Source organism: Marmota flaviventris, chromosome 14 (genome assembly GCF_047511675.1).
Source record: "Marmota flaviventris isolate mMarFla1 chromosome 14, mMarFla1.hap1, whole genome shotgun sequence".
In the NCBI taxonomy this organism is placed as follows: Eukaryota; Metazoa; Chordata; class Mammalia; order Rodentia; family Sciuridae; genus Marmota; species Marmota flaviventris.
Genome location: NC_092511.1, coordinates 25,627,658 through 25,643,133, shown reverse-complemented (window position 1 = coordinate 25,643,133; position 15,476 = coordinate 25,627,658). Strand labels below are relative to the sequence as shown.

At 37.6% G+C, this 15,476-nt stretch overlaps 1 protein-coding gene across 6 annotated transcripts in view; it reads right to left on the bottom strand.

Moving 5' to 3' along the window:
- Positions 1-15,476, bottom strand: part of Ltbp1 (latent transforming growth factor beta binding protein 1) — a 401,517-nt gene that overhangs the window by 126,452 nt on the left and 259,589 nt on the right. For 4 of the 6 annotated variants that reach the window (XM_027933415.2, XM_071601479.1, XM_071601480.1 and 1 more), the window contains 3 exons: positions 11,339-11,461; positions 4,430-4,597; positions 1,299-1,526 (listed from right to left, as the gene is read on the bottom strand). In XM_027933415.2, the coding sequence (XP_027789216.2) occupies positions 1,299-1,526; positions 4,430-4,597; positions 11,339-11,461 (519 nt within the window). The remainder of the gene's footprint in view (positions 1-1,298; positions 1,527-4,429; positions 4,598-11,338; positions 11,462-15,476) is intronic. The other 2 variants (XM_027933417.2, XM_027933418.2) reach the window with 1 other exon arrangement.

The following is a 15,476-nucleotide window of genomic DNA, read 5'->3' as shown; positions in this document are numbered from 1 at the left end:
TGAGGCCCTATTTGCTCTGCCTAACCAAGGAAGAAGTTCATGGAGTGAAAAGAATGGAATTAATAGGCCAGAATGCACCAATGCCCAGAGCCCAGAAAAATCCTGCCTCCCAGGAAGGAGGCTGCACCAAGTCCCCCACTCTTCACTAACCTGGACAGCATATATCCTCTCAAGATACAGTGTGGACACCCTAAATTCTGTCCTAAGCCTCTGCAGTGAAAAGTCAATAGGACCTTTTTTTTAGAGTAGATATACATATTTCATACAGAGCTAAAATTAGTATTCCTTCTCTCTGGAATGAAAAATTTTTGTGGTAATCAAAATATTCAAAATCTTGGAAATGCTAGTTTATATAAAAACATAGAGATAATCCCTCTTCCTCAGTGTGAGAGACTGTCAAGATCAACTGCCTCTAGACTCTCTCAAATATAAGGCCTTAACAATTTCCTTGGAGAAATACACTCTTGATCATGGGCACCATTACATACTCTGTGTGTGACATGTGGCTGTTGTGTTCCTCTCTAGGTCTCAGGTTCTCAGAAGGCAGATCAGAGGACTCTAATAGGTGATCTCCCAGATCTGTCCCTAGGCATCTCCCACCCATTGGCATTTTGCCCCCATTATCCCTGACTGCCCATTACACTCTTTAATGGAAGCTCAGCTGATGCATTAACAATTTTAAGACTGTGGATTCCACTTTTTAAACAAGGATTTAGTAAATGGCTAAATGATTCATTTAGAAATGAATCACGAATGTTCCCTCAAGAATCGAAATGCCTCTGCAGAAAGAATCAAGCAAAAGTAGCACCCAAAGTGTCTCAAATTATCATGGAATATAGTTTATTTTCATATTTATATGTATTTTATTGGTGTATTAGAATTAGACATAATAGTGGGGCTTGTTACATTCTTGCTCATGCTCATAATATAACAGCAGAACTTGGTCAATTTTGCAACATGGAATATTATTACCTGCTCTGTACATATTATTCCAGGGCAGTGATTCTTAATCAGGTATAACTTTACATCCCTCACTCAGGGACATCTGCAACGTTTAGACATCTTTTTTTTGGTTTTGATAACAATAAGGTGGGGGCATTTCCCTAGCATTTAGAGGTCACATATGCTGCTAAACGTCCTATAATACACAGAGCAGCCTCCCTGCTCATCCAAGAATCATCCAAGTTAACATGTCAACAGTGCTGAGGCTGAGAAACCCTGTGCTAGAGGGGTACAAATAGGGAAACCAAAGTATAGAACACAGAAAGATGACTAGAGTCCACAATCCTGTTTCTCACCTTCCGGCTCCGCCACTCCTGGCCCGTGTTCCCGGGAGAAGGTCAGGGCCTCCACTGGCTCTTCCTTGGCTGGGAGAGGTGGAGGATGAGTACTTTTAGCAACAGGTTGAGTGTTCTTTGGCTTGACAAATACAGGTCCTTTACCTACATGGTGATGGATTGGCCTGCGTCTATGAACGCCAGAAACCGTATAACCCATTCCACCAGGACAGATTTCCTTAAAAGCAGCTAGATTTGGGATGGGAAAATATTCCTTTTAAAAATCTAACAGTGCAAACTTATACAGAGGAAAATATCATGATGAATATCTCTTAATCATCACTAAAATAGGTACATTTAAGACTTTAAAAACAGATGCAAAATGTAAGCAAATTGCTTTAATTTCTGATAAACTTGCATAGTAACAGGAAAAAAAAATCCAACCTTTTCTTTAACATATAACATTTCTTTTCTTCAATATATTCACCTGTTCATTTCTCATCCTATGCAATCAGGACATTTAGAAATAACATATATATATAGTATGTATTTTATATTATATAATATATAAATAAAAAAACAACCAACTAGGAGATATTACGCATACCATTTTTGTATGTCATGTTACATTTTAAATATATATAATATATTAGGAGACATTTTATGTATAGAAGACATTGCATATGTTACATAATCTCATTTGTGAACATGCATTAAATCCACAAGAATCACACTTTCTTCTTTTCCTCCTGCTTTGATATAATTTTTTCATTAGTTATTAACAAAGAGCTTGGTGACATCTTTCAAGTTAGAGAATGAGCAAGAAGAGAAAGAGAGAGAGGAGAAAGAAAAAAGAAAGAGGAGGGGAAAGAAAAGAAAAAGAAACTGAGAAAAGAAATAGCATGACTCAGAGGAACAGTCCTCATGGTTTATTCCCAGCTGAAGAAAGCACAGGGCACAGCCCACATGGAGGGTGTCCCCTGGTATGGGGTGCTGGTTACGAAGGTCTGAAAGGGAAAGTGTTTCTCCCAGGAAGTGAGACTCGATGAACAGATGGCAGACAGAGGTCAAGGCAGAAAGGCAACGCCCATTCAGCCTGCAGTCATTTTCCAGCAAAGGGACGACGGGGCAAAGCCTGGCCAGGACCAGTCACTTTAATTACCCAGAGGACAAGGGAAATATTCTGTGCCCTGGAATCACTATCCTTGCCAGAGAAAAAGTGGTCTGTATTCTTAAAAAAAAAAAAAAAAAAGGGAAAAAAAAAATGAACTCGACATGTGTGATTTGCTATCCTCCACTGCATAATCCCCAGGAATAGTGAAGGGGAAAGACAAGGGTGGCTGGCGGGTAGTGTGTGGCCTGGGAGGAAAAATCCACCTAATCCCTTTGCTGTTGGTGTTGGAGACAAATTACCAAAATGCAGACACCAAGGAGCTTATGGTCCCTTTTTTTTTTTCTACTTTTAAAATTGAAAGTAAAAGAAGTCATTTCTCACTTTCACTGAACAAGACATCTTCTATTGAATGTTCTGGACCTAAAATTAGTTCTCAATAAAAAGGGAACTCTAAAATACTCCTTTAAAGCATGTTAAAATATTGTTTTTCCAAGGATCACATGCTAAACGGTAGAGCCTTGTTCTTATGTTGAACTAGGAATCAGAATTCTTACTTGAAAATAGATGTTTCCAGAAGAAAACATGTTTTTCTACCAAATTTTGAATTATTCATTAACTAAATATTTTATGAAAATCATATAACCAAAAATTAATTAAGTACAAAAAATACTAGTATTATTTTTAAAATCAATTATTATACAATGAGGGGGGAGCCTGAGTTACATTCTTCATATTAGGATTGCAAAACTCTGAGACTGAACTTCATTGAAATGTGTCTGTTATAATGATTTTTTACTTGTCTTTTTTTTTTGAATCAGGGATTGAACCCAGGAGTGCTTAACCACTAAGCCACGCCCCCAGCCCTTTTTTTTTTTTTTTTTTAATTTAGAAACCAGGTCTCACTAAGTTGCTTAGGGCCTTGCTAAGTTGCTGACGCTGGCTTTGAACTTGTGATCCTCCTGCCTCAGCCTCTGGAGCCACTGGGATTACAGGTGTGTGCCACCACTCCCAGTTCCATTGCCATTTTTTAATAATGAGTTATGGCACGGGAGGGAACCTATCAGAGGTGTCTAAAATTATCTAGTCTACCAATTAACCATCACATTGTATTATGTTTCACCTTAACTGTTCTTCCTGGTTCTGACCACCAACAAAGTGGGTCATGATACATTTATAACTAAACTCTGTTATCATTTAAGTTATGGCTTAAAGACATAACATGGCCCTGTGAGATTTAATGCCCCTCCCTAGGTGGGAAGCATCCTGTCAACTAAGCAATTCCATGGACTACTCTCATGTCCACCCTGAGCCAGTGAAACAGAAATTATTTCCTTGATCACATCACGCCCAATGTTTATGGGTTCTGTTTTTCTCTTCCGTTTCACTTTACTTCATCCCACTTGAGAAGCTGCTGATCCCTTGGTAAGAAGAAGTACTTAGAGAAATTTAACCTTTCAGGACACTGGGAAATAATGTACCGAATTAAAGGATAAAGTATCAACTTCCTAATAGTTCAAAGGGGTTTGGCAAGATCTGCTCTGGAGTTATTAATCTTTATAGTATAAATTCAATCATGAATTCAGTCATAAATACAATTCCCTCCATTTTCAATTAAAGAAATTAAGTACAGTATTCAATAAATAATGGACTAAGTCAATCTGCTCAAGTTTTAGATGCTGTAAAAATGATGAATGGCCAATGCTTAGGACAGCACATGGCCCTATGGAACTTCCTGGTCTTTATACTTAAATATCAGACTTAAAAGTCCTTGAAGCTGTAGATAAAATGTTAAGACTTTTCTTAATATTCAAAAAGAAGTTTAGTGAAACCCAGAAAAATGGTAAGATCTCTTTGCACATATTTTTCCCCACTGATTCATCCTTGTATGTCTATGGGTTCTACAAAAATCATAAAAACATACTGTATTATTTAAGACTAAATTTGAAGTCAGAAGTAAAAAATGACCCAAGGCACCAAAGTCATCCTGCCTACTCATGTGGCTGTGAATGCTCATGAGTGCTCAGTAGGCATGTCTTACCTGTGCCTGGAAGGGGACATTTCTCACAGTGTGGGCCCCAGGCCTTGCCCACACTACAACAGCAGAGCTGCTTGGTGAGGTGAACAGACAGAGGGTGCATACACTGCCTTCCGGAACTGACAAGCCGGTAACAGGGCCCCTTCTCTTCTGAGATCACAGGGGGATCCGCTGAAGCAGAGACAAAGTCTGATGTCATGCATGAAAACTAAATGACTTTTCAAGCAAAAGAAAAATGAACATTCAAGTAGGATTGGAAACTTCAGAATCAATACTTTAGAATCAATCCATCTAGCTTTATCACCTTTAATCACCTTCCTTGATTAGGAATCTATTTACCAAATGAATTTTAGAGTTAGAACACCAAATGTTGTAACAGTGATGGTCCTGTCTGGACATTTTTCCTTTTAGCAAGCATTAAATCAGTATATATGCATATGTGAAAATAAACAATTTCAACAGAAGCCTTGATTCACAGTAGACACAAAATATATATCAGCCACTCATATTTAAAATAAATAATTTCAAATACAGAAAATAAAACCAGACGTCTCCATTCTCTTGAGTACATTTGCACCCAACTTGATCAATGCTCAGTGGCAGAAGTTCACCAACATGAAGAAAAGTTAAACGTAGATGTTATAGGTGAAGTGGGGGTTGGAGGAAGAGATTTTCCTGAAGCTTCAAAACTCTCACGTGGGATGGGGTGTATCTCAGTAGTAAAGCACTTGTCTAGCCTGCCTGAGGTCCTGGCTTCAACCCTCAGCATTGTAAAACAAAACAAAACAAAACCTCACACTATATGTCTAGGAAGGCCAGCTCTGCCATAGCTCCTAAAAACATGGGGGCATGGAGAAACCTGGGTCTTTTCCTCTCCTACTCACTTTATGGATTCTGTATAAGTAAGTTATAAAAAAATCAAAAAGTCACAGACCAAAAGTAAAAGAAAACTTAAGAGCATAGTTATTAATAAATCCCTGTAATAATTGAGCAGCACTTACATAGTGTGTATGTGCATGCGTGAGTGGGTGTGTGTGTGTGTGTGTGTGTGTGTGGCTGTAGGTTATATAATCTTTAGAACATGCACATAGTTCTTAGATAGCTCACAAAGGATTTTGCTCCAGAATTTTCTCCCCAAATTGACCATAACTTACACATCATATTTCCAAAGAAGCCACATCAGGTCATCTTACCAGAGCCTATTTTACACATACATTTTAAAACTACCTCTATCTTAATACCTAAATTATTTATTATTCTTTTATCATTTCAAATAACTTGCATAGCAATCCCATTTATTTTATTAACCACCTACAGCACTGTCACATTCTGGTCAACATGACACATTAATCCAGGAATGACTACTGCCCAGAAAATGCAAGATGGTTTTCATAGCGTCTAAGTGTCTGTGACCTCAGACTGGAAGGCTGGTTGTAAAGAATAATTCATTAGGTCTACTACATATATTATGTAAAATATAGTATACATTTCTACTGAGTCTTAAGGTTTTATATTATCTTAAAGAGTCAGAGCTGTCAAAAGATTTCTAAAGAATAGGTGGGAATGGGTCTGGAGCAGAGCAGGACAGAGTAGTAATAGAAAGGGTATGTGTATGTTCTTATATGAAGGTACACTAAAATAGCACTTGGTTGGATTGTATTTTTTGCAGGATGTATTGCTAAAATCAGGATGAAAAGATTTAGATACACTAAATGGAAAAACATTTCAGAGATATAAAACCTACTAGAAATACCACATGTGTCAGGAAGACAAATTCTTTGCTCTTGGCTAGAGACAATTCTTCAAAATGGTAATAAACACATATATAGCTCTAATTCCAAGCCCAGCACTGAATGCTGGTGGCAGTTCAATTACAAAACAGAGCCAAAAGGTAAAATGCTGTAGCTCTATTATTTGGGTTCCTCACTGGTATATTAAAAGACTCATTCTCCGTGTACATAGGTGCCCAGCATGAATGAGGCCCTAGCTTCAGTCAAAAAAAAAAAAAGAAAGGAAGGAAGGAAGGATGGAAGGAAGAAAGAAAGAAGGAAGGAGATAATAGTTAAAGATAGTCCTAATTCCAGGGCTGTACAATAAACTCTCATTATACTCTCAAAGATATGCTACTTTGATGTACTAAAATGTGAATGATAAATATCACTAGGCAGATACAAATCAATCTGGTACTTATAAGAAGTTGAAAACTAGAAAGGACTTCAGAGATAGCAAGGACATAGAAACTAGCCATTCCTATAAGTCTGCTGTCACTCCCATCCAAACATCTTCATTTAATTCTTGGATGAAATTCCACATTACACTTTCTTCCCTTTAAATCTTAAAGTTTCTATGAGAATGAGCAGGAGTGCATGTGTGGGGAGCAGGTAAAGCTGTTCTGTTGAGTCTGAGAGGTGGCCTTCCCAGGGAGAAAGAACCACAGGGAACCCTTTTTGGGAAATGGGTTACTAAAAATAAAGCCTAGGAGAATCAAAATCAAAGACAGTCTAGAGCCATTGTAAGGTTAGGCCATGCATTCTTCAATGTCTCATGTAACACTAAATAGCAGCTCTCCTTAAATAAATGATGTAGTACCATCAATTCAGACCAGTTCCCTCTTCCTGATTAAAGGCCCAGTCTGCGGTATCAGATAGTTCCAGTTTCACATCTCGGGTGCATAACTTACAGGCGGTGTAACTTTTGGAAAGAAGCCTCAACTCTCTGTGCCTCATTCCTTTCAATTCTAAAATAGGAAGAATATTAGTACAAATCTCATAAAGATCTTGTAAATTTTATATGTAATAATCACATAAAGTGTTTATCGCAGTGCCAGGCATTATTAAGTGTGTAATAAGACTACTATTGTCAGGGTTTTGTTGTTACTATTATTAACTAGGAGCAAACCATCTGCACAGAGATGTCTAACTTCCAGATCAGAGAAGTCAGAGGCCTATGCCGAGGGGAGGAAAGAAAGGAAAGAGGAGGGGGAAAGAAAGGAAAGGCAGAAAGACAAATTATGAAGGTTGAATGGCTTCCTTGGAAACAAAAAGACATGAAATAGTGAAAGCTGATCGGCTCCCCACCTGAGTGCTTGGGAGAAGGTCATCATGGGCAAAAACAACAACAACAACAAAAAAAAGCCACACCAAGCCAGGAAGGTAGGCACACTTTAAGGGGAAAGCAGGAAAAGTAGTCGTAATTTACCCATTCACTTTATTTAAAAAATAGCCTGGATCTACGCAGTGCAATACATTAGGAACTAGCCATGCGTTGCTACTTGGATGAAATTTAAATTAAATAAAACCAAATATTCAATTCCTCAGTCATATTGATCACACATAGCTAGTGGCTCCTGTACCAGCAGAGAGAGAACATTCCCATGGTCATGGAAAATGCCACTGAACAGTATTATGGGTCAATAAGCTTTTTCTGAAAAGGGACAGATGATAAATGTTTGGGGCTCTATGGGCAATATGGTCTCTGTTTCAACTTCTCAACTCTGCCACTGGGGCACAAAAATAGCCTGAGGCAAAGAAACATAGATGGCCATGATCATGATCCACTAAAACTTCATTTACAAACACAGGAAGCAGATTTGGCCCATGGGCTATACTTTGCCAGCCTCTGATCTAGAACCCTAAAATTGGAGGCAAAATTCTGGTTTTAAATCTCAACTGTTATTTATTAGCCGTGTGATTTTGAGAAATTTCTTAAATTCACCTGGCCTCCATCTTTCAAGGTGCAACATAGGAATAACAATACATCTCATAAAGAGGCTAGGAAAATTAAAAATAAATCATACACATAAATGTGAATGGTGTTCAGAGGACTCTTCCCTTCATCTTGTGACTTCCAGTGCTGCAGCAGAAGTTTGTGAGCACATCTTCTCTCCAAACCTCTTCCTATCCATCAAGTCCAAGTCCATGAGTCGAGAAGACTTTGAAACTGTAAAAGCCCAGGCCTGGATTCTTTTATCTGGGCATTTTTACTGGACACACCCTCAGCAACGCTCACCCTAGAACTCTTAAATTCCTGAAGAAAATTAATGGCAGCTCAAAGACAAAAAGCCTTCCTGTTCCACTTGCAAAGGTTAGTCTACTTTTCTTGAATTTGCTCCGACAAGTCCTAAAATTTTCACCTTTCCCCACAAGATAGGTGGAGGCAGGTTTGAACACTGTTTACATCCTAAGCCACAGACACAGAGATCAGGGGTAGCACATGCCAGCACCCTCCTCCTCTCTTCCTTTTGGCTTGGCCAAGTCCAGGACAGACAGCGGGCAAGGAGAGAGAGTGAAATAGCTGCAGCCTTTGGCTAGAGGCAAGGAATTCTGAGGGTGTTCACCTCGGTGCAAGAACAGGGAGAGCTTCCCATGGCTCCTCAGCCATTGCCAAGTGCATTTCTTGGAGTTCACAGAGTCGGCCACACCTTTTATGGCCTGGATATGCCCTAAATTCATGCTGCCTGAACAAATGTTGCTAGTCTCCACCATTTGCTTGCATGCTCTGTCTCTAGCTGGTTTTATACCTCTCGAGAGCATATATTCCAAATGTTAAATAACACCTCTATCATGCCTAATCACCTCCTGCTATCATCATGCATGGCAGTGAAGGATACCACCACCTTCCTCCCTGATCCTTCCCAAATGTCTTCAGACTCCCCCAACAATTTCTTCAGAGTCTACCACAAATTAGGCTAGATTTGTCCAAATCACAAACCCTGAAGGAACTCCACATATCTCTGTGATATCACACATCATAAATCTGGAGGAAAGACGGAGAGACCTCCCTACTCAACTCTGCAAAAGAGCCCAGGTTTGACCTTCAAATTCTAAACGGGAACATTTAACTAGCAACAAACGTCTCTTAGTACTTAGCATTTCAGCTGTTGGAGTTGAACCGTAAAATTGAATTATTTACTTTTCAAATAAGAATAGATGATTGTTTAATAAGTTCAGAATTATTGGGGCAATGACAGGGAAAATAAATACTAAGAAAATGTGCAAGTGTTTCAAAATTCTCATTGGCAGGTCCCTACAATCTCATTAAAATCTGGATGGCTGCCCTTAATGCTAGACATCAGATCTAGTCAAAGTTTCATAAAACACTCAGTGACCAGTTCTCCAAGTTTACCTAATCTGCAATCTGTAACGTAAGAATTTTAACCAGATAAGTCAAATCATGTAAGGGAGGTAGGGAGACATTTACAACAAATTTTATATTCAAAACTCTTTATAATCTCTTACACCTAAATTGGAAAACTATTTAGAATACTTATTTATGAAATTCAAATCAGCTGGAAATTACCCTAAATTATCTGGATATTGTTAACACTGTAATTTTTGACCTGAGGTTTCCAAGTCCTTACATCAGTTTTCAAATACACCATGTACACAAACTTAATTTTACAGCTAATTTGGTCACCTCCTAAGAAAAGCCCTAAAATTAGATGTCTGCCTGCTTCAGGATCAGAACTGTCTACAAAAGAACACAGAAAAAAGGACTTACGTGCAAAAGTTCCTAATCTGCATTTGACAGTTTTTAAAGAAAAACAGTAATGATTAGTAACAATGCTTCCAAAGACTCAACAAACCCATCTTAAAAAAAAAAAAAAAAGTGACTTAGGGGCTTTACAACATCACAAGATTGGTTTTTCTTAATATTTTATGATATTAAGGTCTGTGATATTTTGTGTACTTTTTGGAATTTTGTTATTAAATTAAGTGAAAATTAAAGTTTAAAAAAAAAAAATAAATAAATAAATGAGACTGTCATTTTTATTTCCCTACATTTATCTTTATTTCAACTGCATTGCTGTTCAGGGGACAGAATTAGAAAGAAGCTCAGCTAAAAACGAGCAACAGTATCTTCATGAAGAATGTCTGCCAGTTTAAAACTAGGAGGAAGAACAATGCAGTTCAGCATATAACAAAACCACATTTTTAAAAAATTTAAAATTAATCTATAGTAGGACAGAAAGAAAATACAGAATTTCTCTTAAAGTCATCCTAACAGTCTTATGCTGTGTGTGAGTTTTAGATGGTTAAACTTTAACTGTGTGTAGCTTTAAAAAAATCTGCAGCTTTTACCTACTTCCGTAATAATGGCCATGGTTATATTGAAAATAAGGTAATCTTTTTTTTTTTTTTTTTTTTTTTTTTGAAAATAAGGTAATCTTTAAGATTCTGCATTTGAGAACTTTTTACCTAAAATGTATCCACTGCTAATGGGCACATGATATGTAGTAATTGTAGTGTATTTTCAGAACCAATATTAGAACATGTGGTTTGGTGGAGGGTTTTACCCTTCCTGTGCACAAAAGAAAATCTCAGAAACATTTGTAAAATAAAACAGCATAACTTCGGAGGCATTTTGGTGGTTTGGGAGGACAATAGGGTAGAATATTTGAAATTAGAACTGAAATAGAAAATCTGAAATGCAGGGCCTTGGTAACTATTTTCCATACTTATCCAACTGAGAAAGCACAGTGAAACCTCATAAAATCAGACTCCAGTGACTCAGAATTTGGAATAATTAAAGGCAGAAGCTGAGACAAAGTCTAATTCAGCCCGAAGAATGCTTAAATATTTATGAGGGGAAAAACCTGTTTTCATCTCTCAGGTACCAGAAATGGTTGATATGATCATTTTAACTAACTCTTTTCACCGAAGTCTATTTCCTCAGTGTGTTCATTCTCTGAGTTTTAGCTATTGTATTTTCCTAAATGCATTTTGAAGAAGGTTCTGTAATACAGATGCATTTTACCATGTCAAGCTGGTGCCTTCTCTCTGGTCATTTTAATTTATGAGGCTTTCCTGCATATTTACAATATTCACTTGACAACTGAGTATTTCCCTTCTTTTGGATAAACCCCAAGGGCAACTGATCCAAAATAGGAACAAAAAAGTGATCAATACTTACGAACACAACTTGAAAAGGTAGGGTCTGGCCCATATCCCATTTTGCAGGTACATCGGTAGCTGCCCATGGTATTCAAACACTCACCATTAGGGCATACACCTTGTAGCTGGCATTCATTAATATCTGCAGGAAAACAAAAGTCATTTAGATGAAGCCATTAGAGCCCTGTTGAGCAGATTCTAGCTATAGATTGCATTCACTTTCTTTTTCACTATAATCTCTTACTTAGAGTAAGAAAAGGATGGGGGCAGTGTTTAGCAGGTGCTAATGACCTAAAATCAAGTTACTGAAGAATTATTTAATTTACATAACAAATATTTCTTACGTACCTACCATATCCCAGGTTCTGTTTTAGATGCTAAAAATTTGCTAGTGAATAAAACTGCACAACAACAACAACAACAACAAAATTCTAGGCTTTGCAGAACTTACATGTTGGTTTTAGTGTATGTCAGGTATTTAAGAGCATACGGGTAAGACAGATTTTTATCCTGGAGGTATTGACAGTCTAACTATGCATACAAATATATGAAACACTAAAAAAGTAAAAAGTTATTATAAGGACAGTCATAACTTGAAGACATTCAATTATGAAATTATCTATATAGAGTCACTAAAGGAAGTTGGAGGTGGAAAAGTCTTGCGGGAGGGGGCAGGTTGGATGGATGGAGAGAAAGGGAAGGAATAATGGTGTGGGTGGACACTTAAAGCATAAGCAGAGACTGGCCAGGGGAAGGGGCTCAGGAAATGGTGAGTCAAACCTTTGGCTGGAAAAGAAATTTCAGGAAGGTAAATAGTTAGAGACAGAGCTGGTAAAAGCCAGACTAAGTTTGGATTCAATTTTATTGAGAACAAGGAGCTAAACTAAAGGATTCTGAGCAGAAGGATGTAATCAAGAGCAGGCTTTAGGAAAAAATCACCTGGCCAGCATATGGCTTGGTGAAAAGACATTGCAAGTCTGATCACTAGAAATATAAAGCAGGTAGGCGGCTGGTGACAAGCCAGGTTGGTGACAGTGAAAGTAATCAGGGAGATAAGGAGTGACTAATTTGTACTTTTTTCTTTTGAATTAAGAATTGACAATGTGTGGTGCTTGACTGGGCATCACAACACTGGAAAGTAGGAGAAAGGAGTCAGAGACATCTTAGAAAAGAGCAGATAAAAGAGCAGGGAAACACTGTTGGTGTGGTGGAAGGAGTTCTGAGACACAAAGAATGCCAGAAGATGAAGAATTCAGTTTTAGAGTTGAGGTCACATTGGGATACCCAAATAGAAATATTCAGCAGCAATGGTGGAAGATTCTGGAAAAAAATAAAAGAGGAAAACATGGACTTGAGATCATCAGCACATTTCAATCCAGAAAAAAATCAAAATTATGTGAGAGGAAAGACAAAAATTGATGATTTTTAAAAGATTTTTTTAAGTCACTTGCAAAGGTAATTAATTAAAAATCAAAAAGGAATGTGATAAATTTTAAAAGAAAAATTGGTTGTTATTTATATTCTATCCAGTGTGACCCTTGAGGCTTAATAGACTTTGGCTGTTAGCTTTTCCATTTCAGATAATATTTATGTTCTCCCATCATTGACTCTTCTATGAACATTTATTAAGCATATTAATTTGCTAAATTAAAATTGGACACATCAATAGCAAAATAATACTAGCAGAATCATCACATAAAGTGCAAACACAGTCCTCAGTAAATAAGGCGGGGGCACTAGGGAAGAATAGTGTTACCTTAGATTAGGTAGAGGTAAGTGATGGGAGGGGAGGAGAGAGGATGTGGGGATAAGAAAGACAGTAGAATTAAACAGACGTTATTATTGTATGTATATATGTGACTACATGACCAATATGATTCTGCAACCTGTACACTCAGAAAAATGAGAAATTATGTCCCATCTATATATGATATATCAAAGTTTATAAAAGCAGTCCACTGTCATGTAAGTTAAAACAAATTTAAAAAAAAATTTAAATCATTATTCAAGCAATTTAAACATACTTCACATTCTGAGAAGCCATAGCTATCTATATGCATAGTTTTTATCGAAACCAGGCAGTTTTTAAGTTAATTTCAGTGATAAATATAACATCTGTAATGATAGTCAAACGATTAGTTAATGCATATTTGTTGCTCCAACTTGAATGCAGCTGGAAATAGGGACAGCTAGATCACACCTGGCCCAGCACCTGATCGTGTTCTTTATCAGGCTGCATGTTGTGCTGGAAGGCACATTTACACGCAACATGTAATTGAAAACATTCCCCCATAACTCATTCTTCTTAGGAAAACCACCATGAAGGAGCAGGAAGAGTGCCAAGTCCAGCTGGAGCTTACGAGGTCCAAGTGAAGCCCCTATCATATGTCCCAAGCAAAACCTCAAGCTTGGGTAACCAGCCAGTTGTGGTCAAAAAGACTGGACCAAATTTCTCCTCTCCTACTTCCCTTCAAGTTCCCACTAGGGTATAATTATCAACTTTCTTCTCCTAAATGGTCTGTACCCCTCATTCACTGGTTGTGCCACTGCACATTCCATGATCACATTCTTGGGACGCAGAATTTTTCGTTGTTAGGAGGTTCCTTTTCTTCCAGCTTGCTTATTGCTTACCCCCACCCCCACCACCACCACCCCCAGATCGAACCCAGGACCTTGTGAATACTAGGGCACTCTACCACTGAGCTAAGTACCCATATCCCCCACCCATTTTTTTTTGGTTGTTTTATTTCATTTTATTTTGGGTCTCACTAAGTGGCTGAGGCTGGCCTCAAATCTGCAATCCTGGGTAGCTGGGGTTGCTGGGGTGTACTACCACAGTCAGCACAGGAACTTTGTGTGGCAGTACCATCCCAGCCCCACTGCTGGCTGCCTGTTAAGGTGAAGGGTGTCCCCCGTTCAGAAATGCCCAATTCATAACCACTGCTTTGTGCCTTCTTCCAATTCCTCTCCTTGGAGTCCTCTCAACATTGCTCACAGTCCTAACCATGATGCCCCCGGAAAGGGAAACAAGAATTAAGACAAAGAAAGAAAAACAATAAGGACTATGCAAGTCTGTGGGTCTGAACAGGAAGAAACCAAAAAGTTCACCAGGAAGGAGAATCATGTAAGATTCCTCTATTCACACTCTCATCAGAGTGAGACTTGTGCAGTACCGCTAGCACTGACACCACCCCGATTGGTCCTAGGAACCTAGGAGGATGGATTTTCCTACTCATACAGGCTCACAATTTCTAGAAAAGAGCTGTTTCCTTCAGTTGTCTGATTTTTTAAAGTCATATTTTCTGAAATGCCATAAGAGATTCATTAAATCAGAAAAATGAGAAATTATACCCCATTTGATTCAAATGTATTAATTGTGAAGATCATTGTACTGTCATGTGTAGCTAATAAAAAAAAATTTCCAAGTATCCTCTCTTTGTTTTGTATACATCAATGTGTGTTAATCTTAACTATATAGCTAGATAATTTTTTACATATACATATTTAAGTGTGCATATTGTGCACATACTGTCTGATCACCAAGTTCATGATGTATAATTTCTTCAAGCCCCTTCCTAGTTAACATATCTGTGTCCACAGCTAACTATAATCCTGGCTTTTATCATTCATTAGTCTTGCCTGTCCTTGAACTTCATAAAGAAAGTTATATACAATTTCCTACATAAAGAAAATTGTATATATTCTTTTATCTGACTTCTTTTACTCACTATTATGGTTATAAAATTCATCAATGTTGTTGCATGAAGTTAATTCATATTATATTTCATTGTATAAAGATCCCAAAATTAATTTATCCATTCTATTGATGGATATTTGAGTTATTTCGCATTAGAGGCTATTATTAATAATGATCTGCGGGCATTCTTACATGTATGTATTTAAAAGGTCTTGTTACATATCACATATATATATATTTGGTATATACTAGGAGTAGAATTTCCAGATCACTAGAGAAGGTCTTTATTTACTTTAATAAATTATCAAATAGTTGTCCACAGAAGTTAAGCCAATTTCCATTCCCAGTAGCAGTTGTTAACACATCCTTGTTAACCTAGTACTAGTCTTTTTACTAAATTTAGTCATTCTGGCAGAGGGTAATGTTATCTCATTGTATTTTTAATTTGCACTTCTCTGAT